General features: G+C 48.4%; 12 protein-coding genes across 12 annotated transcripts, besides 57 other annotated features; all 12 read right to left on the bottom strand.

Moving 5' to 3' along the window:
- Positions 1-9,502: part of a sequence feature (heterozygous, Esmeraldo-like haplotype) that runs on past the window's edge.
- Tc00.1047053508277.210 (hypothetical protein, conserved) lies at positions 326-1,285 on the bottom strand (the record flags this gene model as incomplete). Its single annotated transcript, XM_815188.1, has 1 exon — positions 326-1,285. One exon carries the CDS (start codon positions 1,283-1,285, stop codon positions 326-328), a length of 960 nt encoding a protein of 319 aa, XP_820281.1.
- Positions 1,380-1,407: a microsatellite.
- Positions 1,515-1,545: a sequence feature (AT_rich).
- On the bottom strand, positions 1,600-2,499 carry Tc00.1047053508277.200 (hypothetical protein, conserved; the record flags this gene model as incomplete). The annotated part of the gene is made up of 1 exon (XM_815187.1): positions 1,600-2,499. One exon carries the CDS (start codon positions 2,497-2,499, stop codon positions 1,600-1,602), a length of 900 nt encoding a protein of 299 aa, XP_820280.1.
- Positions 2,962-2,995: a microsatellite.
- Positions 2,995-3,045: a microsatellite.
- On the bottom strand, positions 3,205-4,812 carry Tc00.1047053508277.190 (hypothetical protein, conserved; the record flags this gene model as incomplete). Its single annotated transcript, XM_815186.1, has 1 exon — positions 3,205-4,812. One exon carries the CDS (start codon positions 4,810-4,812, stop codon positions 3,205-3,207), a length of 1,608 nt encoding a protein of 535 aa, XP_820279.1.
- Positions 3,694-3,726: a microsatellite.
- Positions 4,894-4,919: a microsatellite.
- Positions 4,988-5,012: a microsatellite.
- Positions 5,104-5,135: a sequence feature (AT_rich).
- Positions 5,244-8,072, bottom strand: Tc00.1047053508277.180 (mismatch repair protein MSH3, putative; the record flags this gene model as incomplete). Its single annotated transcript, XM_815185.1, has 1 exon — positions 5,244-8,072. One exon carries the CDS (start codon positions 8,070-8,072, stop codon positions 5,244-5,246), a length of 2,829 nt encoding a protein of 942 aa, XP_820278.1.
- Positions 8,173-8,199: a microsatellite.
- Positions 8,354-8,414: a sequence feature (T-rich).
- Positions 8,487-8,511: a sequence feature (AT_rich).
- Positions 8,558-8,616: a sequence feature (T-rich).
- Tc00.1047053508277.170 (hypothetical protein, conserved) lies at positions 8,699-9,064 on the bottom strand (the record flags this gene model as incomplete). Its single annotated transcript, XM_815184.1, has 1 exon — positions 8,699-9,064. The coding sequence occupies one exon, from the start codon at positions 9,062-9,064 to the stop codon at positions 8,699-8,701; it is 366 nt and encodes a 121-aa protein (XP_820277.1).
- Positions 9,369-9,493: a sequence feature (A-rich).
- Positions 9,503-10,817: a sequence feature (areas merged during assembly that could not be assigned to a particular haplotype. This can correspond to areas where the two haplotypes were merged or to regions with more than two copies in the genome that were merged during assembly.).
- Tc00.1047053508277.160 (glutaminyl-tRNA synthetase, putative) lies at positions 9,533-11,248 on the bottom strand (the record flags this gene model as incomplete). Its single annotated transcript, XM_815183.1, has 1 exon — positions 9,533-11,248. The coding sequence occupies one exon, from the start codon at positions 11,246-11,248 to the stop codon at positions 9,533-9,535; it is 1,716 nt and encodes a 571-aa protein (XP_820276.1).
- Positions 10,818-13,026: a sequence feature (heterozygous, Esmeraldo-like haplotype).
- Positions 11,358-11,389: a microsatellite.
- Positions 11,668-11,703: a microsatellite.
- Positions 11,734-11,779: a sequence feature (AT_rich).
- On the bottom strand, positions 11,973-12,842 carry Tc00.1047053508277.150 (proliferative cell nuclear antigen (PCNA), putative; the record flags this gene model as incomplete). The annotated part of the gene is made up of 1 exon (XM_815182.1): positions 11,973-12,842. The coding sequence occupies one exon, from the start codon at positions 12,840-12,842 to the stop codon at positions 11,973-11,975; it is 870 nt and encodes a 289-aa protein (XP_820275.1).
- Positions 13,027-13,067: a microsatellite.
- Positions 13,027-13,354: a sequence feature (areas merged during assembly that could not be assigned to a particular haplotype. This can correspond to areas where the two haplotypes were merged or to regions with more than two copies in the genome that were merged during assembly.).
- Positions 13,325-13,350: a microsatellite.
- Positions 13,355-14,651: a sequence feature (heterozygous, Esmeraldo-like haplotype).
- On the bottom strand, positions 13,385-14,815 carry Tc00.1047053508277.140 (phosphomevalonate kinase-like protein, putative; the record flags this gene model as incomplete). The annotated part of the gene is made up of 1 exon (XM_815181.1): positions 13,385-14,815. The coding sequence occupies one exon, from the start codon at positions 14,813-14,815 to the stop codon at positions 13,385-13,387; it is 1,431 nt and encodes a 476-aa protein (XP_820274.1).
- Positions 14,652-14,881: a sequence feature (areas merged during assembly that could not be assigned to a particular haplotype. This can correspond to areas where the two haplotypes were merged or to regions with more than two copies in the genome that were merged during assembly.).
- Positions 14,882-17,254: a sequence feature (heterozygous, Esmeraldo-like haplotype).
- Positions 15,038-15,103: a sequence feature (T-rich).
- On the bottom strand, positions 15,238-15,657 carry Tc00.1047053508277.130 (hypothetical protein, conserved; the record flags this gene model as incomplete). The annotated part of the gene is made up of 1 exon (XM_815180.1): positions 15,238-15,657. One exon carries the CDS (start codon positions 15,655-15,657, stop codon positions 15,238-15,240), a length of 420 nt encoding a protein of 139 aa, XP_820273.1.
- Positions 15,687-15,712: a microsatellite.
- Positions 15,785-15,835: a sequence feature (T-rich).
- Positions 16,027-16,098: a sequence feature (A-rich).
- Positions 16,350-16,414: a sequence feature (T-rich).
- Positions 16,416-16,479: a sequence feature (A-rich).
- Positions 16,520-16,554: a microsatellite.
- Tc00.1047053508277.120 (ribosomal protein S6, putative) lies at positions 16,610-16,990 on the bottom strand (the record flags this gene model as incomplete). Its single annotated transcript, XM_815179.1, has 1 exon — positions 16,610-16,990. One exon carries the CDS (start codon positions 16,988-16,990, stop codon positions 16,610-16,612), a length of 381 nt encoding a protein of 126 aa, XP_820272.1.
- Positions 17,024-17,050: a microsatellite.
- Positions 17,153-17,248: a sequence feature (T-rich).
- Positions 17,255-17,314: a sequence feature (haploid, non-Esmeraldo-like haplotype).
- Positions 17,315-18,391: a sequence feature (areas merged during assembly that could not be assigned to a particular haplotype. This can correspond to areas where the two haplotypes were merged or to regions with more than two copies in the genome that were merged during assembly.).
- Positions 17,447-17,478: a microsatellite.
- Tc00.1047053508277.110 (cAMP specific phosphodiesterase, putative) lies at positions 17,654-20,443 on the bottom strand (the record flags this gene model as incomplete). Its single annotated transcript, XM_815178.1, has 1 exon — positions 17,654-20,443. The coding sequence occupies one exon, from the start codon at positions 20,441-20,443 to the stop codon at positions 17,654-17,656; it is 2,790 nt and encodes a 929-aa protein (XP_820271.1).
- Positions 18,392-19,289: a sequence feature (areas merged during assembly that could not be assigned to a particular haplotype. This can correspond to areas where the two haplotypes were merged or to regions with more than two copies in the genome that were merged during assembly.).
- Positions 19,290-19,783: a sequence feature (heterozygous, Esmeraldo-like haplotype).
- Positions 19,784-20,530: a sequence feature (areas merged during assembly that could not be assigned to a particular haplotype. This can correspond to areas where the two haplotypes were merged or to regions with more than two copies in the genome that were merged during assembly.).
- Positions 20,465-20,492: a sequence feature (AT_rich).
- Positions 20,510-20,551: a sequence feature (T-rich).
- Positions 20,531-20,950: a sequence feature (areas merged during assembly that could not be assigned to a particular haplotype. This can correspond to areas where the two haplotypes were merged or to regions with more than two copies in the genome that were merged during assembly.).
- Positions 20,565-20,655: a microsatellite.
- Positions 20,869-20,896: a microsatellite.
- Positions 20,903-20,925: a microsatellite.
- Positions 20,951-21,568: a sequence feature (areas merged during assembly that could not be assigned to a particular haplotype. This can correspond to areas where the two haplotypes were merged or to regions with more than two copies in the genome that were merged during assembly.).
- Positions 21,132-21,166: a microsatellite.
- Positions 21,167-21,205: a microsatellite.
- Positions 21,234-21,256: a microsatellite.
- Positions 21,260-21,279: a microsatellite.
- Positions 21,569-21,735: a sequence feature (areas merged during assembly that could not be assigned to a particular haplotype. This can correspond to areas where the two haplotypes were merged or to regions with more than two copies in the genome that were merged during assembly.).
- Positions 21,655-21,678: a microsatellite.
- Positions 21,712-21,751: a microsatellite.
- Positions 21,736-25,129: part of a sequence feature (heterozygous, Esmeraldo-like haplotype) that runs on past the window's edge.
- Positions 21,937-21,965: a microsatellite.
- Positions 22,108-24,864, bottom strand: Tc00.1047053508277.100 (cAMP specific phosphodiesterase, putative; the record flags this gene model as incomplete). Its single annotated transcript, XM_815177.1, has 1 exon — positions 22,108-24,864. The coding sequence occupies one exon, from the start codon at positions 24,862-24,864 to the stop codon at positions 22,108-22,110; it is 2,757 nt and encodes a 918-aa protein (XP_820270.1).
- Positions 25,046-25,083: a microsatellite.

Raw genomic sequence — 25,129 nt, 5'->3', positions numbered from 1 at the left:
ACGCCTTCTCTCCCGGTGCTGCCTGAGGTGCGCCAACCCACCCAAACTGCTCATGGCGAATACGATGCAAACAAACAAAACAAAAAAAAAGATTGCGGAAAGATAAAACACAACAGAGACGGCTCGGAAAAAAAGTCAAATGCAAATATGCCTACGTGCGCATAGAAGTGCACACACACAGACACACAAAACCGAAACCTAAGCACATTTGATAAGTCAAGGCTCCCCACGCATGGGGGGAAAGACAGCAACAGTAACAACAAGGATGCAAGACTTCATACGCCCAAAGTAAGCAAAAATAAAACTCCTCCTTTCAACCTTTTAGTTAATGCGTCTCAATTCCTCTTCTACAAGAAGTTAGATAACCCATTCTCAGTTTTTTATTAAACGCAGTGTGTGTGTTTTTGCCTTGTGACAGCAGCCACCGAGCTCCCTTTCCAAAGTTGCTGATGAAAGCATGAAAGGCAGAAGTTAATACAATAAGAAATGCGATAATATAAAAGCGATACGCCACATACTTGAAAGGAAATACGTGCATCAACTTTGGTGGCGGGTACAGCATGTAATTGACATTTAGACCACTAATGTATGAGTACGGTGTGTAGAATCCAATGTTGACCAGAGTCGCTAGCGCCGTTGCGTGCAGCAAGTGTGAACGAGTCATGGGCAATAAATCATAACGCACGGCAAAATAAAATGGCATGATGAACAGAAGCCCGTGATGCACCATAAAAAAATAGCTCTCGAATTTGTACTGATGATCTCCCCAATCAGGTGACGCCAATGCCGCTGTGGGTCCCCAATGGTAATCCGCGGCGAGGGTTGCTAAGTAGACATTCTCGGGGTATTGGCTCGGCCCAGTACGCAGCAGCACGGCAGCCCAGAGCAGTGTGAACAGGTGACAGGGCATCAGCATCCACCCAATTTGAACAAAAGGATGTGGACGAGAGATCTTCAACAGCACTTGACACGCCCAACACAAGAGAAAAAAAACTCCCAACAGTTTATTTAATAGGCTCTTGGTAGACTTGCCGCGGGAAATCCTGCAGGTGTACCTCCACGCCCGTGAACGGTAGCCCCAGGAGGCACGGAAGCAACACCAGACAAACACGTGCAGTACGACAAACTCAAACACATGCACCTTCGGTGGCCGAAACCAAAAGAGTTTCTCCGCGGCATTCGGTCCCCACGCCTGTCCGGTGTGGCGACAAACAGCCACCAGCCAGTCGGCCACCACTTGCGGCACAAGAGCATCCGCCACGGAGACAAGTGTGAGTGAGGCCATTCGCGGGCAACTCGTCCTAGTGAATAAGAGGACCTACGAAGGGACAATGCGGTAAGACTCATGAAAGCATCACCACGCCACCAAAAGGCAAATGAAAAAAAAAAAAAAAAGAAAGGAAAAAACGGCTCGTGATTTACGCCACATGCCAGAAATAAAAAAAAGTCACAAACACAAAAATGACGTAAACTAATAAATTTCCGACGACCACATTTGTCGCGTTTCTTCCATCTTTTTATTATTATTATTTATTTATTTTTTTTGTTTCCCCCTCCCCGGAGGGATGGCGTGACTTCATTGCCATGTTGACTGTCCTCTCAATGGCCTTTCGGGCCCTTGACGTCGTTGTCGCCGTCCGTCCCCTCCTCCTCCAGCGCGGCCAACTCCGCCTCAAGCCGGGCAATTTCATCATCCACAGTCATGCTCTCCCTCGACGAGCCCGCCTTCATACTGCCCTCATCATCACTCCACGCAGCAGCACCAGCCGCCGCTTCAAAACCGGTTGTCTCTGCCGTGCCTTCAGCATCACCCTCGGCAACAGCCGCCGACGATGGCGGCGACCGCCCGGCGTTCAGCTTCACATTCTCCTCCAGCGGGTAATACATATTATCCAGAGGTGAGAGTCTGTACCAGCTCTGCTCCCCACGCAAATAACGACGATAATCCTCCTCAATGTGCCAAAATCCCAACGCCTCAGCATTCTCTGTGGCATACAAGGCGCAGTCCTTACGATCCACGCGCAGGCATGCCTCTAAGAAAACAAGAAAGGTGTCCTTTGCAAAACGAATGTTATTCACGTTACGGCACTGGTTCAACAGCTGAAAGGCGTAACTGAGATCAAGAGGGCGTTCCACGAGATCAAGTGCAGTATGCAGATCATCCACTGTCGGGCGTTCGGTTCCCTGAAATGAATGGAATCGTTTATGCCACTCCAGCACGTACTTCTCAAGCGGCGTTTCCGGTCCATCCAGCCGGTCTTTTCGCAAAATGTGGCGCTTCTTGCTGAGCCAAAGTGGCTGATTCGCCATACACTTCGGCCGCGTGTACGGCCTGTCAAGTCCGCCTAGCCACGCCTGGTACAACATCTCAGTGCGTTGGTGATCCGGCTGTTGAATGACGGTGTAAATCTTCCAGTTGTCAACATCCTTCAAAAATAACATCCAATACGGGCGACGATACCGCAGCGATGCCAACGATGGCAGACTACCGTGCAGCATTCTTCCCACGCTGGCACACACACACACACACACTTACAAACACGGGGGGAAACAGGCCACAGAACCAAAAGCCTCCTCCTAACACCCGTTCTGCTTGTCCCCACGTCCCTTTTTCCTTCTCCGCTCCTTTGCTTTGACCCGCTCACAAGGAAAAAAAAAAAAAAAAGAGTGGCTGCAAAACAACACAACTCATTGGGCACTCAAACCCCCTCCAAAAAAACAAAACAAAACAAGGCGCAACTTTCACAAGTCACTCGAGAGTCCCAAGACCCCATTTTACTCTTCTCTTCTTCCTCATTGTTTACTTGCGTTTTGATTTCTCCTTCCTCTCATTGCATATTCCTTTGCTTCTGATGCCACCCCTCCCTCCTTCTCTCTCTCTCTCCGCCCACGGGGGCGTTTGTTCTTCCTGTTTTTTGTTGCACTTTTTTTATTGGAAGTGTCATCCCACAAATAATAAATAAAAAAAAAAGAAAGAAAGAAAGAATAAAAGAAAACAACAACAACAACAAGAAAGCAAACTTAAAACAACAACAACAACAACAAACAGGCCATTGCAACGAATACATACGAAAGGACAGACAGACAAACACAAACATTTATGGGTGGAAACACACAACAACTGTTGTTGTTCTTTTTTTCCTTTTCCTTCTTGTTGTTGTTGTCCCCTTTTGTGTCCATTTAGCAAATTGGCACGGTGACACCTTAGGATGATGTCTCAATGGCCAATAAACGTCTTCGCAGCGTCTCGGACGCCTTCCTAATAGCTTCTTCATATTCTCTGTAAGCGTCTAATTGTTGAAGATACTTTCTACGCATAATTAAATCGGAATCGGTGCCTGTTTTCAAGGTTTCGCCTTCTCTTGCACCACCGTCCGTACGACTATCATTACTACCACCAGTGTCCGCAAAAAACAGAGTTTCACTTGTGGCGTGTTCTCCTCGAGCTTCCAAAAGAGAGGAAACAATGCCTATAGAAGCTGCAGGTTCCCGCAGCTGCTCCCCAGTCTGATTTGAGGTTCCTGTCACACGCGATGCCGCATGAATCCTCGCATCGCAGTACCGTGCGTAAGCCCTTCGTATTTCCTCCTCTTCAGTTGGGTTTAACTGCTCGTAAGCGGAGTTTCTGAGGGTATCTGTCACGGCATTCCCCTCTCGTGTAAAGGAAGGAGGAACAGCGGACGATGTGGCGGCATTATTATTATTATTATTATTAATGTTGTTGTTGGTGTTCTCGTTGTTGCCCGCGTTTCGGCGACGATTGTGAAATATAATAAAATGTACGGACCTGTTCGCTTTCCGCATGTGCTGCAAAAGATCGGCCCTGCAGTATGGGCATGTCGACATCCCTTCAAACCACCGTCGTAAGCAGTGCTCATGGTAGCAATGACCACATGGAAGTTGTTTGCAGTTCTGTTCTGCCTTCATTTCGTCTTGGCAAATGGCGCAGCAGGAATCTCGTGCCAAAATATCTTCGGTCGCATTTTTCATGCCGTGCACAAACCTCGTCAGGGAGAGATATGTCACCAGGCTCTGGATCTTCTTGACGACATCGACAGCGCTGTTTATGAGAACCCGTAGTAGCGGGAATGGCGCCTGGGACACAATGCAAACATACGTGAATGAGACAATGAAGACAGAACTCTTAAGGAGGGAGAAGAACAGCTCGGCGTAAAAGGCAAGAGGGCCATGATCCGACTCCCCAATCACCTCCGTGAAGAGCAGCCGCACGAGAAAATTGATGTTGGAGATGGCAAACTGCAGGTACATAATGGCAGCGGAGTACTTGAGAGTTAAGTACTCATCTCGATCCCTGGCGGTGTTCACAAAGACATCAAACACAACGTAAAGATCGAGTGGCATGGCCAAGAGAAAGAAAAGCGTTAATCCACTCAACATGCGCAGCCGCTCCGCCGGAGATTCCACGACATGAAGTGTCGTCGTCCGCTCCCGTGCAACGCCGTGCAGAAGGGCCAACACCACCGTAAACAACGCGGCCACACCGAAGGGGCCAAGAACGGACACCCCAAAGTAGAAGGGCCCCACCACACACTCGGCGATGTACAGCGGGACGGAGTTGCGCAACAACTCGGTTTCGGTGTGGTTCAACTTGCCAAAGAACACGCGACACGCGACAAGCCAAAACAAAAAGGTGGTCGCAATAAAAACATTGACGCACAGCAGGCGGAACAGGGACGAGTTCGTCAGCTCCACGACTGTCGTGAAGTACTCACGGTAGGCATTGGCGTAGTCCAGGACAAACACCACAGGCACAAGAAAACTGAGAAATATGTATGCGTTGAGCGACAGCATTTTATTTTTTATTTTGTATTCCCCTCCTTCCTTCCTATATTTCTTCACACGCGTGTTATCAACGTCCCGCACTCAATGAAAAAAAACAAAAACAAAAACAAAGACAACAGGGGACGAATCACCGTTGTTCCTCGCTGGGGCATGCATCATTATTTAGTTTTTCTTTTTTTTTCTCAAAAAAAAAAAAAAAAAAAAAAAAAGAGGTGCGGTAGCGCCTCGGCATTTCAAGGCGGCACACCCCCCATAGGCACAGCAGCAGCACATGTGTCAACAAACCACGGCAGCGGAAGCAAAAAAAAAAAATAATAATAATAATAAAATAAGGCTAACAACACACAGACATCAACAGAAACATACGCATCCACAAATGAAAAAACACGCACACAATTAAGCCACCCTCGCTGCACCAGATGCACGTATCATTCGGAAATTTAGGTGGAAGGCGCATTGACAAAGCGACGCAGACGCATCAGTGCCATCCGTGTCATGTGTTCTCGCTCCTCCATTTCACTGAGCCGCTGTGCTTCCGCCACAACATCATGCGGAAGTCCCGCCATGCGTGCTACCCGCACCCCAAAACTAGACGGTGTTACACCCGGTGTAGGCTTGTAGGTAAACACCAGTTTGGGCTCCCTATCTTCTCCTTCTTCATCTTGCTCCTCAGAAAACCCCATATAATAGCACGATACTTGTTTTCCCTCGGAGGTATTATGAAGGTACGGCTCACATAGATGTGAGTAATGCGTCACAAACAGCATCGTCGTGCCTCGTTGCAAAAGATATTCAAGCGTTGCCGCAGCAACGGCAATACCGTCAAAGCTGCTTGTACCCCTACCAAGTTCATCCAACAATACAAGTGAGGAGGATACACGTGGCGAGCGCAGAATTCGGCTTGTCTCTTGCATCTCCTTCAAAAACGTAGAGGTTCCCTCCAGTAGAGAGTCACTTGCCCCCATACGACAATATACGGCTGTGAACAATGGCAACTGTGCCGCAGTCGCAGGAACGTAGCAACCCAGCTGGGCCATGATAACAAATGCGCCAACCATGCGCATAAGTGCAGACTTGCCACCCATATTGGGTCCTGTTAGGATCCATGCCCCACCTTTTGCCAGGCAAAAATCGCAGCTCACGTAGCCTCCCCGTAAAATGTTGTCCAGCACTGGGTGCCGACCGCCCACAATCTTCAGACACGTTGCACCATCTGAGAGCTCCGGTGCAACGTAGCCACGGGAAGAAGATGTCACAGTAAGGCACCGAATCGCATCCAGCACGGCCACAGCATCGATGACAGCCTGAAAGGCATTCATGGCTAAGGAAGAGTTTGACAATTCATCCTGCTTTTGTTGCCATGCTTCTTTTGCTGCAATAAGAAGACGCTCTCGGGCAGAACAAAGTGAAACATTACGATCAACAATGTTTGGGGTGTGAAATCGAACATGACTTTTTGTCCGTGTCAGCACTAACCAATCCTTTGGTACACGATTACACTTTGCTTGTGGCACGTCCACAATAAATGGCGTCCCAGCGATGGTGCGATACTCCAAATCAGGCATACGCAGTGTCTGGCGAATGTACTCCAGCTCCTCATCAAGGGCATGTAATGCCTCATCACGAGCCGTTAGGTGGGTCTGCATAGCAGAAGGAACAGAAACACCATGCGATGTAAAGTACTCTAATGGGGATGTCGCGTGTGATTCCATTTCACATTTGCACAACTGAATAAAATTGGCCGTTTCCGCGGAAGTGACCCTCTGCAGAGTCTCGAGAATTAAATTATCTATGCGCCCGTCATTGCGGGATAATACGGCATGAGCCAAAGTGTGGGCTTTTTCCAGAGCACGCAGAAGTTGAATGTACTCTGCAACTGAGCAGCGTTGCGCCCGCATCTTTCCCAGTGTTGCCTCAATATCGCCAAACCGGGCACACTCCCGAAGCAAATGCGTCACGGTGTTATCATCCTCTCCGTGCAACAAGAAAGAAACGGCGTTTCGGCGTGCTGTGATTGTGTTCATTTCACAAGGCGGTTCCGACAGCCACAGACGAAGGCGTCGTACACCAGGCGTAGTGAGACTGTGGTCAAGAAGCGCCATCAAAGAGCCTTTGGCCCCGATGCTGCTGTGAAAAATATCCAGCGCGCTCAACGTGCTACCCGGCAACTCCATTTTTCCCGTCACACTGTCGATGGCAGCATTCCGTGGCAACGTCTGACCAGCCTCCAAGCACATCTTCTCATACACTCTATTCAACCGATAAGGGGCAAGATAACTTGCAATCGTCTCGTCTATGGAACCGACCCACTCGAACACACTGAGGGAGATCGACCGGTCGTCCTCCTCTCCGTTAATGGTGGGGCCAAAGTGCAGCGGCAGCACGTCATTCAAACAAGAGGCGTACACCTCCGGCAAGCACCGCAGCGGGGAGGATTTGGGCGAAAATAAGTTGTCCTTCGCATTCTCCCCTTGGGGGGGCGCGCAGAGAAGAATCACCTCCACAATGTCGTAGCGGTGCAACACGTCCAAGAGTTCCACCTCCGATGCAATGCGGTGGCGTGTCACGGCGTAAGTAACAAAGCTGACAAGTGTGACATCCATCGCGGGAGCTCCTGCTGCTGCCGGCAATGATGATGGCGATGGTGCCTTTATAAAACACATGAACAACTCGGATGATTCTTCCTTCATGGGAAAATTCACTCCTTCTGGTTCCGCTTCGTCATCCTCCGCCCCGGCCTCTGCGACATCTGCCGTATCCACAGACGAAACACCATTTGAATTCGTCGTCTTCGCCGGGTTAGCGACACCAATCACCTCGGACGGGAGTAGTGTTCCTCGGCTGCACACACGTGTGATTTCTCGGGTGAAAATACCCTTCGCGGTCCCACTGGTTGCGCGAATGGAAGCGTTTTCTTGGTCAGCAAACGCCACCCGGTAACCCATGGCCACAAGGCGGTGAACGTACAGGTTTACTCGCACATACGGTACACTGCTCGACTCAAACGGGGTGGTACCAATGCACATGATACCCAAACGACGGCTCGCCACGCGGCTATCGCGGCCGTAGAACTTTACACGATAACCGCACGCAACCATCAGCACCACATCGGGCGGTAGAGATTCCTTGAGACAAACCACCTGCTTCTCAAGGGGCGTCAGTGTGACCGCTTTCACCTCCGTATCCTTCACGGGGCGTTGGCATATCAACTCAATGGCATGCCGAACTGCCGCCGCTTCCGCCTCGGCATCCCGCTGTCGCTTGCCCATCACGAACTCCTCACCGGATCCTCTTTTGCAGTGCTCCCCCCACCCACCCCAAAATAAACCACAGAAAATAAAATGAAATAAACCGCCGCGATGGGGAGAGAAAAAAAAAAAAAAAAAAAAAAAAAAAGAGAGGATCACAGGAGAAGCAGCAAAGAAATGTAATGCACGCAGCAATGACGATACGGGCAGAACAAAATAAGAAAATAGAGATTCCAGGGCCGAAGAATGGACTCAATCCACACTGTCAAAAGCCACGGGGATCACGTCAACAAGTAACTCTTAAACAGGAACAAAAGACAAAAACAGAAAAACACACACACACTTAAAAAACAAAAAAAAAAAGATTCCTCCAACTGACTAAAGTACATCGGATACAAACACACATAATTCCATTCCTTTCCACCTTCCCTTTTGTAAATATAAATATATATATTATATACGTGGGGTCATGATTCACTCCATCAATCCACTGAAACACCACCACCAAAAAAAGAAAAAAAAACAACAACTAAAAAACAAAACAAAATCAAGTAACGAAAGAAAAGTCCAACGCATCAAACGCAGAAATATATGCTTGTATGTGTATATTAACCCATATTGTACATGCGAAGACTCAAACTCTACCGCTAATGACGCAAAATGGCACTGTGTGCCAGTAGAGCAAGCATGTAAAACTTTTCAATTTTATCCGTCTGCAGATGGTGCTTGGTGTTTTTTCGACGATCATCTTCAAGAAGTTGGGAGAGCTCTTCGTTCAAGTATCGGCCTGTATTGAGTTCGTAGTGAGTGTAGGGTTTGTCATACATGGGGTCGTAATTATTAATGAATCGCGCCTGTACCGCCCCCGTAACGGAGTATCCTTCCTTTATCAAGGCGTCTAGTACTTCCAAATTACGTTTGATAAAATCTTCCCCTTCTGTAGACGCAAGAGTGGAGTGCATCGTCGAGAACACTCCTCCTCCTTTCACTTCGTCCTCAGCTTCCACGTGCATCCCAATATTGGAGCTTTACACAGACCGAAATGGGCGTGTATCCCCAACCTAAACCACGAAAGAGCAAGAAAATAAAGAAAAGAAGAAGACCACATTAAACATCATGGAGAGACACACGCCATTACACACAAAGAGAATGAGAGATGTAAAAAAAGAAAAGAGCCCAAAAGAGACAGTAAAAAGTAGAGGATTCAATGGAAGTCAATATTGCTGCGTACACCACACATGTGTGAGAGGGACACTCCCCTCCCCCCCAAAAAAAACTGGAGTCTCACAAAAAGAAAACCACAGCACCGTACGCCAATTCTTTTTACCTTTTTTAATTTTTTTCCACTTCTCTCTCTCCCTCTTTTTTTTTTCTTTGTATCCTTTTACTTGTGTTTTTATTCCGCTTTTCCTTCTCTCTGCTGGTTTTTTTTTTTTTATTTTCCCCCTTCTTATTCCTTGGGGAGGAGGTTCCTTGCCGCCCTACTTTTGAGGACAGGGGGCCATGGCACCCTTCTCCTTGTCCTCCTTGAGCGTCAGCACCCGGTTCATGACGAGGTGGCCAGGACGTGTGTCTGGGTCCACAACAAAATACCCAAAACGCTCGGCCTGCACGGATTCAAACACCTTCGCGTTTTGTATTTCCGGCTCGGCGTAACCCTGCTGGACCTGCTCGCTGTCGGAATTGATGTACTTTAGGAACTCCGGGTCAATGGCGGCACGATCGTCCTTCAGAAGATCTCCGTAAAGCCGGAATTCTACGGGAATTGCGTACTTCTCACTGACCCAAGTAATGTTCGTCTTGGGTTTTGTCGTCCGCCCAAAGTCCACCTCAACATGAATGAGAGAAGGTCGTCCAGCCTCATCGCACTCGTATCCGCGGCAGATGATATTCCCGCTGTACTTCAGCCCCACAGGACGCGGTCCAGGCGCCAGGCCGTAGAATTTGCTGTTGTTATCCTCTGTACGGAAGTCACTACGGTCAATATAAAAGGTTTTGGTAAACATTACTTTTCGCGACTGAAGATCGGGCTTTCGTGGGTGATTTAGGCACATCACCTCCATTTCGCCGTCCCAGTTGTCAATGACGACCTTGACGGGGTCCACAATCATAAGACGACGCTCGGTGCGTTCGTCAAGGTCGTCACGAAGAATGTGTTCAAGCATAGAACTCTGAATGACGTTCATGGAGCGTGTAATGCCGACATGATCACAGAATCGGTTGATGGCCTCCGGTGTGTAGCCGCGTCGTCGCATACCGGCCAGCGTCAGTAGACGAGGATCATCGAATCCACGGACAATACCTTTCTTCACCAGCACGTTAATTTTTCGCTTTGACAGCAGCGAGCCTGTCACATTGAGACGACTAAACTCCCAAACAAAGGGTCTCCAGAGGTTCAGTTGTTCCAACAGCCAAAAATAACTTTCGCGCCGTGTTTCAAACTCCAATGTGCACAAGCTGTAGTCGATATCTTCCAGACTGTCGACGAGGCAATGTGTATAGTCGTAGCTAGGGTAAATACACCACTTGTCCTTGGCGTGCGGGTGCGCAGAAAACTTGACGCGGTACGCAATAAAATCACGCATATTTGGGTTATCACTCTTCATATCAATTTTTACCCGTAGTGTTGCTTCCCCTTCTGCATATCGCCCCTGTCGCATGTACTCAAAATGGAGAAGATTTTCTTCGATGGAGCGATTGCGCCACGGGCTTTCCTCGCGACTCTCGCGCTGCTTCTTAATTTCATCCGCGGTGGAGTGGTCCACATACGCCTTGCCAGCCTTAATAAGTTGAATCGCAAATTCGTAAAGTTGCTGGAAATAATCCGAAGAAAATGTGATCCAGTCCGGCTTCCACCCCATCCAGCGCACCATTTCCTGGATGGCGTCGATGTACACCTGCTCCTCCGTCTCGGGGTTCGTGTCATCGTAGCGCAGATAACACTTGCCACCATGCGCCACGGCACAGCCAAAGTTCAGGTTCATACTCTTCGCATGGCCAATGTGGAGAAAGCCGTTGGGCTCCGGCGGGAAGCGGAAGTAGGGCTTCCCTCCCGTCAAGGCATGATGCTTTTCCAGCAGCTCCGGTGTGTTGGAGTACCCCGCCACCGGCCGCCCTGTCTGCAGCAGGCGAAGATCCTTTTTTACCTCCAAGACGGGCACAGCCGTGGAGGCAGCAGTCGTGGATGGGGCTGTCATTTTCCTCCACAGCAACAACGTGGGGCGGCGAAACGTTCTTCGGGGTGTCGAGTTATTGTTCAATAGACGCTACGTGTCAGGGAACCAATGTGGAAAATAAGAAAGAAAGAAAACAAAAACAAAAAACAAAAACAAAAACAAGGAAATTCAAACAACAGACACACACACACACACACAGAAAAACCACACACCTGAGTTCTCTGTCTCCCTCCTTGTTAGGTGGAAAACAAAATAAAAGCACCGTGAAGCAGACATTTAAAGCTCCATAAATTCCCCGTTGTGTTCCCCTCCCATAAATGCTTGTCCCACACCCTTGACGGATATCGAGATAATATCAATGGCCCATGGTGTCCACAAACGTTAGAGCAAATCCAGACGCACCACCTCCATCATCTGTATTTTGTTGCCGTTATTGGCAATGTTGTTGTTGTTGCTGCTGCTGCTGCTGCTGCTGCCAACGCAATTACTCCTCTTGAATTCTATGGATTTTTATAAAATAGTCATAAATAATAACAATATATATATATATATCAAACCCCCTGGCCTTCATAAATAGCCCTCATTATTATGCGTTTTTTTTTTTTTTTTGTTATCGTCCGCCCTCCTCTTCTTTCACCACCGCACCGAATCCCTCCTTCGTTTTTTCTCCCTTCCCATCCCGCCCTTCGGTCGTCGTGTGCATCTCGTGGCGGTCAAACAAACAAACAAAAAAAAAGGGGGCTCCTCACATCACGTCATCCATCTTTGGGGCAAGGAAGTAGCGCAGGTAGCCCACTTGATCGATATTGAACTCCACCATGCACGGGCTGTCCGGAGCAAACTTCAGCGACACACGGTCGCTCAGCGTAGATCCCTTCGCAAAGACGTTCATAAAACGCAGCGCAAAGGAGAGAGTAACAGGCTCGTCCGTCCGCACCTCAACCCCAATGGCCGTGTGGCTATTCTTCGTGCCTGATGCGTTGGCGCGGCCGATGGGTGTATCGTCGTCCTCTTCCTTCTTCACCTCCGGCGCGGTCCTCACCGTGCGCCCCGTTCCTCCAGCGGCGCGCAGGAAGGCGTAGCCCTCGCCCACATCGCCGGAGGAGCTGAATTTCACACCCTCCTTTCGAATCTCAATTGTGACTGTCTCGCCAAAGACGCTCATGTCTCGAACAATTTTGGCAAACTCCTGGGAACTGAGAGTCACCGTTGAGCCGTACTCCATCTCCGGAATTCCCATAGCCTCCCCCTCAATCTCCAGCAGTTTCAGCTGGTACTCACACTTGCGGGACTTCTCAACATTTTCCGAGGTCAACACAACGACATCAGAATCATCCTCGTGGTGCAGCGTCAAACTGTCGGAGCCCTCAACAATCTTCAGCACCTTTGAAAGAGAGGCGAGATTGAGGCCAAGAATACTGTTCCGCTCACACTGGTACTTGGTGAAGCAGTCGTCACGGAGGAGGAGATGGACAAGGGCGACGTGACTGGTGTCCATGGCTTGAATGGAGAGGCCACCAGGATTGCAGTCAAAGTTCGCCTCATTCACAAGCCCACTGATGCATTCAATCAGCCGCTTCCACAAGTTTGCCTGTTGAACTTGAGCCTCCAGCATGATCAAATGATATTCTTCTTCGCGGGTTCTGTCGTTTCACTTTATTATATCCCTTTTTGTGTTCTCTCTCGTTTTATATTCTTAGTTATTTTTAATCGCCTGCTGCGTTTACCACGTACTGAGCGAATGGAAAGAAAGAAGACATGGTAAGAGCAAAAGGAGAATTGGACAAAAAAAAATGCGTAACAACAACAACAATAACAACAGAGGACAAATAACAACAACGCAAATATTCACCTGAATGAGGCCTAGCTCCCCTCCTATTCTCAAAAAAAGAAAAACACAAAGAAGACCACAAGTTGTTTCAATGCACCCGACATCCCCCACAACTCGGAGGGGATTCAGACAACACTCAATACGCACATCAACAAATAGGTGCAAAACACACCTGCTGCGATAACCGGGAATGCCGCAATACCACGAATTGGCATCCTTTCGCGCCCCACAACCACCGGACTTCCCTGTGCAGAGGGCAATTGCAGTATTATTATTATTTATTATTATTATTTATTGGTAGTGGGTGGACAAAGAACTCACACCCCCTACTTCTCTTCAGAAAAAAGAAGTCCAGCGGCATCCTCGCGCACCAGCAATGGGCAAACACGCATAGCCGTATATTCTTCCCAAAACGACTCGACAGATGTGCAGGTCTCGTCGCCGAACACCAGGGCAAATACGGCATCGTAACCCCCTGCCCCGGGACATCCCACGGCAAAAACACCAGGAATTGCGCACGTGGCATCAAGCAAGGCGGTCAACTTATTCGGCTCAATCTCCACAGAAGCAGCCTGGCCCATTTCACGCAAATAACGTCGACTCTTCGAGGCGTAGGTCGCCGCCTCCACCCAAAGTCGTTCGGCATCGTTTTGGGGAATATGCTGAGCAAGCACAACATGCTTCAAGACATCGACTGAGTTCACATGTTCCACTGTCTTTTCATCAGCCTGTAGAATCAGCGCCTTTAGTGATGCCACGTACTTCTCATTGTTCTCTCGGAGCTGTTCCCATAGATTATATGGATTGTCGGCAACAGAATTCCGCCATGCCATTACCTTGGAAACCATTCCCGGCGTGCCTGAGCCACCCTGGTGAACATCTCCCAACAGCAGCTTCAGCCCAAGGGGAAGATGGAAAGGAACGCGCTTCACCCACTCCTTCTCCATATTTACACAGTCCGCAAGCGTTGACACCACCACGTTCGAGGGAGACTCGTTGGTACTCATAACACTCTCAACAAATTGTGCCGGAAAGCGGCGGTACGCACAGGTTCCGTATGCTGCTGTGTAAACGTCGAAGCCACTTCCAATTTTTCCCTGAGCCACACTATGAGCTACTTGAGCAACGCGGTGCACAATCTCCTTCTCCGCTGAAGTGTCGGTTTTTGCCGTGGTATTATTTTCATGGTTATCACTGCTGCTTTGGGCGGTAAGCAAACGGTATAGACATGCCACCATGCTGGTTGTCATTGCAGCCGAGGAACCCAGTCCTGTCTTGGATACATCACCAACGAGAGGCAGGTGCGGGGGAAGCAAACGCAAGTTGGCCGCGGTGACTTCCTTTCCCTGTGACTCCAAGTAGTTTCTTTGACTGTAAAAGTCATTATCAGCAAGAAGCTCCAATGTTAACTCCTTGAAAACATTTCCACCCTGCGAAATTGCCGCAGCCACGGTATACAAGACGCTGTAGCGTAAGAAGGGGGAATGAGTTCCCTCTGTCTGAGCCACAGAGACGGCGGGCTCTGGCGTGCTCTCGACCGTGCACTCAAACGCAAACTCCTTGCCAAACTGGGGCGAATGGATGCGCACACAACACTTCCCCTTGGCTGCGTCCCGCGTCGTCAGTAGCCGTGTTTCAAACCGCGCGGTTGTGCCGACGGAGATCCCAACATTAGGGGCCTCAACGATGAGGTAGCCACCAAGGATGAGAACTTTGCCAGAAGAAGACGCCCTCGTAGTCGCAATAGCAGTATCCATTGACGGCGACAAAAACAAATGACAGTTGCAACGTCGAGAAACAAAACAGAAAGATTTTGCCTCCAACACGGATGGGCAATGCAAAATAGAACCTCCGACAAAGCCACAGAAACCGATAATGAGATGTAAACGCACAAATACGAATGTTTACTAACACGCGAGCACAAATGGCTGTTGGCGTCGCACAAACGCCGCAGTGGAAGAAACGGGGACGGGGGTGAGAAAAGGAGAAGAAGAAAAAAAAAGCCAAAAGAAAGAAAAAACAAATTTGAAAAAAAAAAAAAAAAATGCATCAGCCATCCGTGACGCGTACCGCAAGTTTATTCGTGAAAAATCGTCCAAAAAAAAACAAACAAACAAGCAGAAGAGGTGTTGACTTCCAGAGAGAAAAAGTCCATATCGTTCAATTTACACACCTCGCACTAACGAAATCCCCCAACGCCCGATCTCTCCTCCCCTGGTGGCGGGAGCCCAATGGCCCTAAAAAGCTCCGGGTCGACTGTGACTTGTCGCTTTTTGCGCAGCTTCTCTGCCGTTGCGTGGGCGTCTGACGCCTGGGCGGCCTCAATCTTCTCGCCCATCTCTGTGACGGCCCCAGCGGCGACGTTGGCCCGGTGAAGGCGCCACAGGTAGTACATGCTGAGCAGTGCGCATGTTCCCGCAGAAAAGAAGAAGACAATGAAGAACACATACCCCCCTCGGCTCACACAACACCATTCGGCACAGTCCGTGATGCCTGCGTCCAGCAGCTTACACATGCCCTCCGCCAAGCACGGATCACGTGCGCAGTCAGCACGCAAAGAACGATATCCAGTGCATTTAGCGACACACTGAGTTGCCATCAACTAAAAGGGCACAATCACCGTTTCTATTTTTTCTATTTTTTTTTTTTTTTTTGGGCTCCAAATTCTCCTCTGTTTGCTTGCCGCCACGCAAGAAAAGGGGGGAAAAAATAAGTCCCTTTCAACAAACAAAAAATGAAAGAAAAAAAAAAAAGAGAAAAGGGAAGAAAGGCACAGACATGCCGCCGCAGGTAGAAAAAAAGAAAGCATCGACAGTCAAGCACAACTGCGGCACGTGAACGCAGCGCAACAACAAAAAGCCCCAGCAAAGAGTTTCGTATAAAAACGGGTAATTTATTTAATTCGTTTAGCAGCGACGCCCATTTCTCGAGGGGCCTTCATTCTTGTGCCACTCCGTCAATGAGAGCCTTTTTTTCTTCTTCTTCTTCTTCATGTCTTTTCTTTTCTTCTCCATCCGTCCATTTTTTCTTTTCTTTTCTTCCCTCCCTTTTATCCGCTCCTCAAGTTCACAGTTTAACAGCAATCATTAAATGTAAATATGCGTTTTTTGTTGTTGTTTTTTTTGTTTGGGAAAGAGGGGTGGGTGGGTAAAGAGGGCGTCTGCCGCGACTTCCGAGCGCCATCCACAGGCGCTTGCGGCTCCCTACGCAACAGACACACGCTCCGTCTGCCACCCCTCTTTCCCCCCCCTTCCGCCCCGTTTCTCGCTGTCCTCCCATCGGGTGGGGAGGAAAAAAACAAAAGACAACAACAATCAAAAAAAAAAAAAAAAAAAAAGAAAAAAGAAAAGAAAAAACTTTTTTTTTTTTTACTTTCCCGTTTTTATTTTTCCCCCCAATTTTTCTTTCTTTTTTCCTTTTTCAACTCTTCGTGCGTGTCTTCTTGCCGTTTGGCTTCTCTCTTTTTTTTTTTTTTTTTCTTCTTTTCTTCTTCTTTGAATGGGTTGAGGCTTCTCTTCGCCCTTCATTCATGTTCCTCCCCCATTGAGGGCTTACAAAAGACGCTCAATCTCTAGCTTGACAGCCTGCACCTTGGCGGAGACGGGGCTGTTCTCTGACTGCAGGATCGCCAGGGCCACCGCGTTGCGTGAGACCTGAGCTGCCCGTCCTAGTGCCGTCTTGGAAGGCACAAAAACATACGGCACGTTCTTGTCCTCACAAAGCAGCGGAAGGTGCAGCAAAATCTCAATCGGGTTCGTGTCGCCCGCCAGTACGATCAAGTCCGCAATGCCACGGTTCAGTGCTTTGGTGGCCTCGTTGGCCCCTTTCTTGATCATCTTCGCGTTGCTGGCCTCTTGCACTAAGTCCAGGATGGTCTGCGTCAGGCGATCCCCGGCGAGAGGAAATGCCTTCTCACTGATCTCAGCCGTCATTCGCAAATTTTCCTCGTAGACACGTCTATGCGGGGTGGTGGCGGTGGTGGTGGTGGTGGTAGGGACCGGGGGCAGCGGCGGCAGCACCGTTGGGTGGGATTCGTTTTTAATGCACGGCAATGACGCATGCAAAGAGACCGAGAGGGAGGGAGAGAAGCCCCCAAGAAAAGAAAAAAAAAAAAAAAAAGAAAAGTTTGAAAGCAAAGAGAAAAAGAAAACAAAAAAAACAAAAAGAAAAACACACAAAAAAGAAGAAAACAACAACAAACAGAACGGCAACGGCAAAAAGCGACATCCCTCCAAGGAACAACATCAATTGGAACAGCACACGTCACGCTCAGACTCAAACACCGGTTTTCAAATAGGAAGTAAATAAATCAAGTACATATGCGGATTGCATGGGCACCGGAAAACGCAAAAAATTGCGCTGCGGAATTAAGACCATGAAACACTTACAAAAAAAAAAAGAAAAAAGAAAAAAAAAAGAAGGGGCCCAATTCAAAAAATCCCCCCCGAGGGTGAAAGAAACAAGAAAAAAACAAAACTCACCAAAAAATGGGGGAAAAAAAGAAACGGGAAACACAAAACAAGAATAATCGCACCAAAAACAAAGAAAACAAACATAAATGGTGCCTTCGCTCATTGAAATTTCTCATATATACATCATTTATTTCCATCACCGGCAGCCTTGACGTCAAGTGTTCGCTGCCACTCTAAACGGTTACTCTCCACACGTTCGACTGTCCATTGCATGCCGGTGAGACTGGCACTCACAATCTTCTTGAAGAACGGGCCGGCAACGAAGTCAATGAAGCCAATCTGCCCCTTGGCCAGCTCCGTGTTCTTTGAGCGATCAAACATGGGCAGAACCTCCACGCCCTTCTCCTTTTCCATATCACCCTGCCGGTAGAATTCCTCCGTCACCGCCATGGCCCATAAGCGAGAGATATCAAATGGTTTGGTTACATTGGAGACATCGCCGGCCTTCACAATTACATCCATCATCATTTGCCTGGAGGCAACATCGCCAATTTGGTAAGGTTTTTCCATCGCAGCAAGAAACAAATTCAAAAGTTCATTATGTTTGGCCATATCCGTGGCAAGCACACAGTCAATCATGGAGCGGTACGCCAAGGTGCGGTCGGCGGCGTCAAGGCCCTCAAACACATCCGAGTCCGGGTCCGAAAGAATTTCAACAGCAAGATTGCAGTGGTGCACCTCCAGCACCGAGGCGTTGCCGCTCGCACTCGACAGAATACCAAGAGGGGAATCCGTCTTGAGGTAGAAGCTGTTGTTCAGCCCCATGTGGTCCAGGTCGTGCACCAGCGCCGTCACAAGAAGCACAAAGCAGTCGAGCTCCGTCAGCTTTTCGCACACAGCTCCCTTGTACAGGAAGGTATATATGGTCTGGCACACATCCACAACGTGGTAAAAGTTGTGGTACGGCACGTTGCGGTACTTCTTCCGGCACTGCAGGATAAAATTCAGCAACGTGTCATCGCGGCAACGGAGCTTTTGCGGGAGACCGGTCCCAACAATCAGCCTGTACGCAACAGCAGCGGCAGCGTCAAGTGGTAATTCCATATTCTCGCGCAAATAAAACAGGTCAAAGTCAATGCTTGTGATGTCCAGATGGGCGAGATTGATGTCTCGCACAGCCTGTCTTTCAGCTTCCGTGATTGCAAGCGGACGTTTTATATTGCGCAACGAACCAGTACGGCCACCAGCCAATGCACGGTTCTCATTCAGCTCCATCATTTCGCGTCCAGCTTTCACTGCAAACTCCAGAAGGTGGGAATTATTGATGGATATGCCTGCAAAGAGAGAGAAGACACGAAACGTCTCCCGGTCACTCTCCGTGAACACAGTCACCTCCCCGGCTTCATTCAGTTTGTTCACAAGCTGTACCACAGCAAGGATCTCACCGTTCAGCACAATTGGCTCACATAGCAGGGCCTGTGTGCGGTACCCAAGCTGCTTGTCCACTTCTCGGTTGAATCGAGGGTCTTGATAGGCGTCAAGGATGTTCTCACCGATGCCAGTCGATGCCACGATGCCAGCAATTCCCTGCCCGCACGGAAAGCGGATCTCCTTCCCAGCCACACTGTCCGCAATGCGGCTGTACAGTTCGTTCCGCTCCTTGTCCACCAGAAACAACGCGGAGCGATCTGCATACAGGAGCCTCTTCGCGCCGTGAAGCACGTGGCGCACAATGCCATCCACGTCACGGATGTCGGTGTTTGACAGCAGCGTCACAACGTCCAAGATGGCATCGCTCTTCCGCTTCTCGTTAATCAGCTTCTCGTTGATGCGGCAGTTCCGGAGTGAGGCTCCAGCGAACATGGAGAAGGTCTGGAAAAGCTCCTCGTCACGCTTGCCAAAGGTGCGTGGCAGTCTCAGGCCGCTCTCCGTCACCATGTCCAGCTTGTTAATCAACTGGGCAACAGCCACAATTGACCCCTCGTACGTCACAGGCATGCAAAGGATCGTCTTGGTGCGGTACCCAGTCGCCTTGTCCACTTCACGATTGAAGCGGTCGTCAGAGTACGCGTCGGAGATCTTGACCGTTTGTCCCGTCTGGGCCACGTAACCGGCAATGCCCGTGGCAATCGGAATGGCAACAATATTCCCATCTTCAAAGTGGGCCTCCAGGGTATCGTCTTTGACAAGGAATATGCTGCAGCGGTCGCTCTCGGTAAGCACCTTGGCAGTGTTCATGATGGAGTTTGCAAGCACAGCCTCATCCAAATTGTCACGGGCGAGCTGCGTTGCCATCGCCAGCATGGCCTCAGCCTTTTCTTTGTTCCAGTTCAGTCTCTCGGACTCGATGGTGTTGTGGATGACAGTCGCGGCTACGCGGAGAACAGCATCAATTATTGCTTGGCTGTGGTAGTCAGTTCTGCCTGAGGGGCTTTCGACGCATCCGATCACTGTCTCATTGTGGAGGAGTGGTATGTACAAAGTACCGGCAATGCTGAAAGGCCGTGTAGAAAACAGTGTCTTACCCAACGGTGTCCTTTCGTCCACGAGCGCTGCTATTCCATTGACAGGGTCCTTCAACAGGTCGTCACCGGAGTCAAGGTAGTACGTGCGGGTATTTTTGGTCCGTAGTACTGCAGATATCTGTTCATTGAGCATTATAAAAACCTCCTTAATGGGTAGGCATAAATCAATGCACTTTTCCATAAGTTTTGTAACGGACTCAAGAGGTGTCTGAAATACCGCCCCAATCGTCGGAATTGCCGGAGCCATTTTTATGATGTTCAGCGGCTTGACGAATGCCGCATTACCCCCCTGTGTGGCATGCGTAATTTCATGAAATCGCTCAGAAACAGCTTGAAATGCCTTTGTTTCCGCTTCATCAACCTGTAGGCCGCATCGCTTATAGCGTGAAAGGATGACCTCGCACAGTGTCAATGCCTCAAGGAGATGACGACCGCCTGTCTCCGCCATAAATCACGTACAACGCTGTACAAAAATTAAAAATACAAATAAAAATAAAGAAACACAATTTCTTTGAAATAAGAAAAAAAAAAAAAAAAGAGGAAAAAAAAAGAGAAACACAATCCACACGTATATATATATATATATGCATGTAAATAAATACATACATATATGTATTTATCTCTCTCTCTCTCTATATATATATATATATATATGTATATTGCATTGTATTCATGTCGCAACACCACCGATCTGACTGCTCATAAATCGGCAATAACCGCGTGAACATCTTTTGGCCTTCGCTCCGTAATAACCGTCACACCACGTGAAATGTGAGAAACAACCCAAAACATCAACAATGAGGACATAATAATAATAATAATCTTGACGGCCAAAAAGAAAAAGAAAAAGAAAAACGGGGTAAAAATCATTTGCTCCTCCTCCTCCTCATCCTCATCCTCCGTTTCGTTTTTTTTTTTTTTTTTTTCTTTCCCTCTCTCTCTCGTCCCTTCCTCTTGTTGGTGCACTGCCCCCGCTGGTGTTACCCGACATCATAAAAGATACATAGTGGCCGAGTGCAGAGAAGCCTTGACGTACAGGAGGTGATACACATGTAACTACGAGCGTGCATATAACTGTAACAACCATAAACATTACATGTTGAATCCCTCGTTCTCCAAAAAAAAAAAAAAAAAAAAATAATAATAATAATAATAATAATAATAATAATAAATAAATAAATAAATTAATTAATTAATTAAAAAAAAAAAACATTTAACTCCGTGACGGGTGTGGTCCCTCTTTCTTTCTTTCTTTCTCTCTCACTGTGTGTGTGTGTGTGTGTGCATGCATGATCCCCACGGCATTCACAGGAGAGAAAGAAAACAACAACAACTTCCTTTTCAGTCAATCAGCCCTCACACACACGCCACCCACACCAGCGGCATATCACCACACATAGAGACACATGGAGACAAACGGCTATCCAGGAGAAAACAAACAAAAAAACAAACTGTACATCAAAATGGTCCACTACATTTTCCGCTTCAAATGCAAAAAAGAAAAAAAAAATATTAACAAAAAGAAAATTAAAAAGAGATGGCCGAAACATATCGTGGCAACAAACATACATGCATACATATTTATACAAACAATATACCAGACAAACCTCTGCCCCCCTCCACTCCCAAAAGAAAAAAGCAGGCATTCAGAGAATGCGTCAAAAACAACAACAACAACAACAAAAATTCCCAGCAGTCACACCTATACATCGCAATAAAAACAACAAGAACAACAAAGAAAAAAAAAAAAAAAAAAGGTTCAAAAACGAAATTGCCAACCCATACAACAACAAAAGGATAAAAAAGATCCCTTGAAGAAATGCAAGGAGCCACAAAACGGCAATGACGCAGCATCAACGACGGTTCCACGCACCAATAATATAATTCAAAAACACAAAACAAACATAAAGCTTTATTGTTTCAATTGCGTATTTACAAGGGAAAAAAAAAAAGACAAAAAAAAAAGAAAACATCCCTTTTTTTTTTTGCTTCAGGCTGTACACAAACTAAAATATATAAATACGTACGCCCACAGTCAAAAGTAACACAACAAAAAGTTGTTCTCTGGTAATATTGGTAATTGTTTTTGCTTCAGTTTATTTGTTTCTAACACTACTTGGCGTCAAGTGATCGCTGCCACTCCAAACGGTTACTCTCCACACGTTCGACTGTCCATTGCATGCCGGTGAGACTGGCACTCACAATCTTCTTGAAGAACGGGCCGGCAACGAAGTCAATGAAGCCAATCTGCCCCTTGGCCAGCTCCGTGTTCTTTGAGCGATCAAACATGGGCAGAACCTCCACGCCCTTCTCCTTTTCCATATCACCCTGCCGGTAGAATTCCTCCGTCACCGCCATGGCCCATAAGCGAGAGATATCAAATGGTTTGGTTACATTGGAGACATCGCCCGCCTTCAACACAATCTGCATGGTCAGTTCAGCAATACGCTGCTCACTGGTTTCAGGATTCCCCAACACCGACAGAAAACTTTCCAGTGATTTCCCATGTTTGGCCATATCCGTGGCAAGCACACAGTCAATCATGGAGCGGTACGCCAAGGTGCGGTCGGCGGCGTCAAGGCCCTCAAACACATCCGAGTCCGGGTCCGAAAGAATTTCAACAGCAAGATTGCAGTGGTGCACCTCCAGCACCGAGGCGTTGCCGCTCGCACTCGACAGAATACCAAGAGGGGAATCCGTCTTGAGGTAGAAGCTGTTGTTCAGCCCCATGTGGTCCAGGTCGTGCACCAGCGCCGTCACAAGAAGCACAAAGCAGTCGAGCTCCGTCAGCTTTTCGCACACAGCTCCCTTGTACAGGAAGGTATATACGGTCTGGCACACATCCACAACGTGGTAAAAGTTGTGGTACGGCACGTTGCGGTACTTCTTCCGGCACTGCAGGATAAAATTCAGCAACGTGTCATCGCGGCAACGGAACTTTTGCGGGAGACCGGTCCCAACAATCAGCCTGTACGCAACAGCAGCGGCAGCGTCAAGTGGTAATTCCATATTCTCGCGCAAATAAAACAGGTCAAAGTCAATGCTTGTGATGTCCAGATGGGCGAGATTGATGTCTCGCACAGCCTGTCTTTCAGCTTCCGTGATTGCAAGCGGACGTTTTATATTGCGCAACGAACCAGTACGGCCACCAGCCAATGCACGGTTCTCATTCAGCTCCATCATTTCGCGTCCAGCTTTCACTGCAAACTCCAGAAGGTGGGAATTATTGATGGATATGCCTGCAAAGAGAGAGAAGACACGAAACGTCTCCCGGTCACTCTCCGTGAACACAGTCACCTCCCCGGCTTCATTCAGTTTGTTCACAAGCTGTACCACAGCAAGGATCTCACCGTTCAGCACAATTGGCTCACATAGCAGGGTCTGTGTGCGGTACCCAAGCTGCTTGTCCACTTCTCGGTTGAATCGAGGGTCTTGATAGGCGTCAAGGATGTTCTCACCGATGCCAGTCGATGCCACGATGCCAGCAATTCCCTGCCCGCACGGAAAGCGGATCTCCTTCCCAGCCACACTGTCCGCAATGCGGCTGTACAGTTCGTTCCGCTCCTTGTCCACCAGAAACAACGCGGAGCGATCTGCATACAGGAGCCTCTTCGCGCCGTGAAGCACGTGGCGCACAATGCCATCCACGTCACGGATGTCGGTGTTTGACAGCAGCGTCACAACGTCCAAGATGGCATCGCTCTTCCGCTTCTCGTTAATCAGCTTCTCGTTGATGCGGCAGTTCCGGAGTGAGGCTCCAGCGAACATGGAGAAGGTCTGGAAAAGCTCCTCGTCACGCTTGCCAAAGGTGCGTGGCAGTCTCAGGCCGCTCTCCGTCACCATGTCCAGCTTGTTAATCAACTGGGCAACAGCCACAATTGACCCCTCGTACGTCACAGGCATGCAAAGGATCGTCTTGGTGCGGTACCCAGTCGCCTTGTCCACTTCACGATTGAAGCGGTCGTCAGAGTACGCGTCGGAGATCTTGACCGTTTGTCCCGTCTGGGCCACGTAACCGGCAATGCCCGTGGCAATCGGAATGGCAACAATATTCCCATCTTCAAAGTGGGCCTCCAGGGTATCGTCTTTGACAAGGAATATGCTGCAGCGGTCGCTCTCGGTAAGCACCTTGGCAGTGTTCATGATGGAGTTTGCAAGCACAGCCTCATCCAGATTGTCACGGGCAAGCTGCGTTGCCATCTCCAGCATGGCCTCAGCCTTTTCTTTGTTCCATCTTAGTCTCTCGGACTCGATGGCGTTGTGCATAGCGCATGCCACAAACTGAAGTGTTTCCTTGATTCTCCGCTTGTCGCCTTTTTCTGGACTTCCCCATGCACTCTCCACGCATGCTATCACTTTACCTTCGAAGGAAAGTGGCAGGTAGAGCGTTCCAGCAATTTCGCGTTGGATGCCGGTAAGCACCGCTTTGCCGAGTGGCGTTGTTTCATCAAGTGTCGAGGCTGTGGCATACACAGGGTCCTTTAGAAGGTTGTCGGTGGGGTCAAGGTAATATACGCGGCACCTAGGTGAATTAAGGCAGTTGCCGAGTTCTTGATTTAGTAATTGAAAAACATCTTTAAGAGGTTTGCCAAAGCCGAAAACATTGTCTATTAGAGATCCCAAATCCGTCGTTGGACCAATTGAAGACGTTTTCGAGGTCCCCAACGACGCAACGGTTTCAGTGAGAAAATCATGTGGCACTCGCAGTAACAGTGAGGCAAATGCCTTTTTTTCTGACTCAGAAAGTTGCCTGTTGTTGCGTTGGTAGCGTGCCAAGATGGACTCGCTAATGGCGAAGGCTTCGCAAAGGTGGTTCGTTTCTTTCAATAACTCTTGAGTATTGGGACGCAGGCGTTGTTGAGTAAACATTGGTTGCCAAGTTGCCTGACGCAGTGAAGTTAAGGTCTTAAAATGTTAGAAGCTGGAAAAAAGTAAAGAGACATAGAGAGACAGAGGGGAAAAAATATATATATATGTATGCTGTGATGCCAACAACGACAAAACACAAGAGAACTGAGCCCCTCGCAATGATTCAATCATGGACAGCAAGAAGCAAAGAAAAAAACAAAAAACAAAAAAACAAACAAAAAGACGTGTCGGTGGGGAGTGGATAAAAACGCGGGACCCCATTGGT

This window comes from Trypanosoma cruzi, genomic scaffold (assembly GCF_000209065.1).
Source record: "Trypanosoma cruzi strain CL Brener 1047053516753 genomic scaffold, whole genome shotgun sequence".
NCBI classification, from domain to species: domain Eukaryota; phylum Euglenozoa; class Kinetoplastea; order Trypanosomatida; family Trypanosomatidae; genus Trypanosoma; species Trypanosoma cruzi.
The sequence above is the reverse complement of the archived record's forward strand: the minus strand, read 5'-3'. Positions and strand labels throughout refer to the sequence as shown.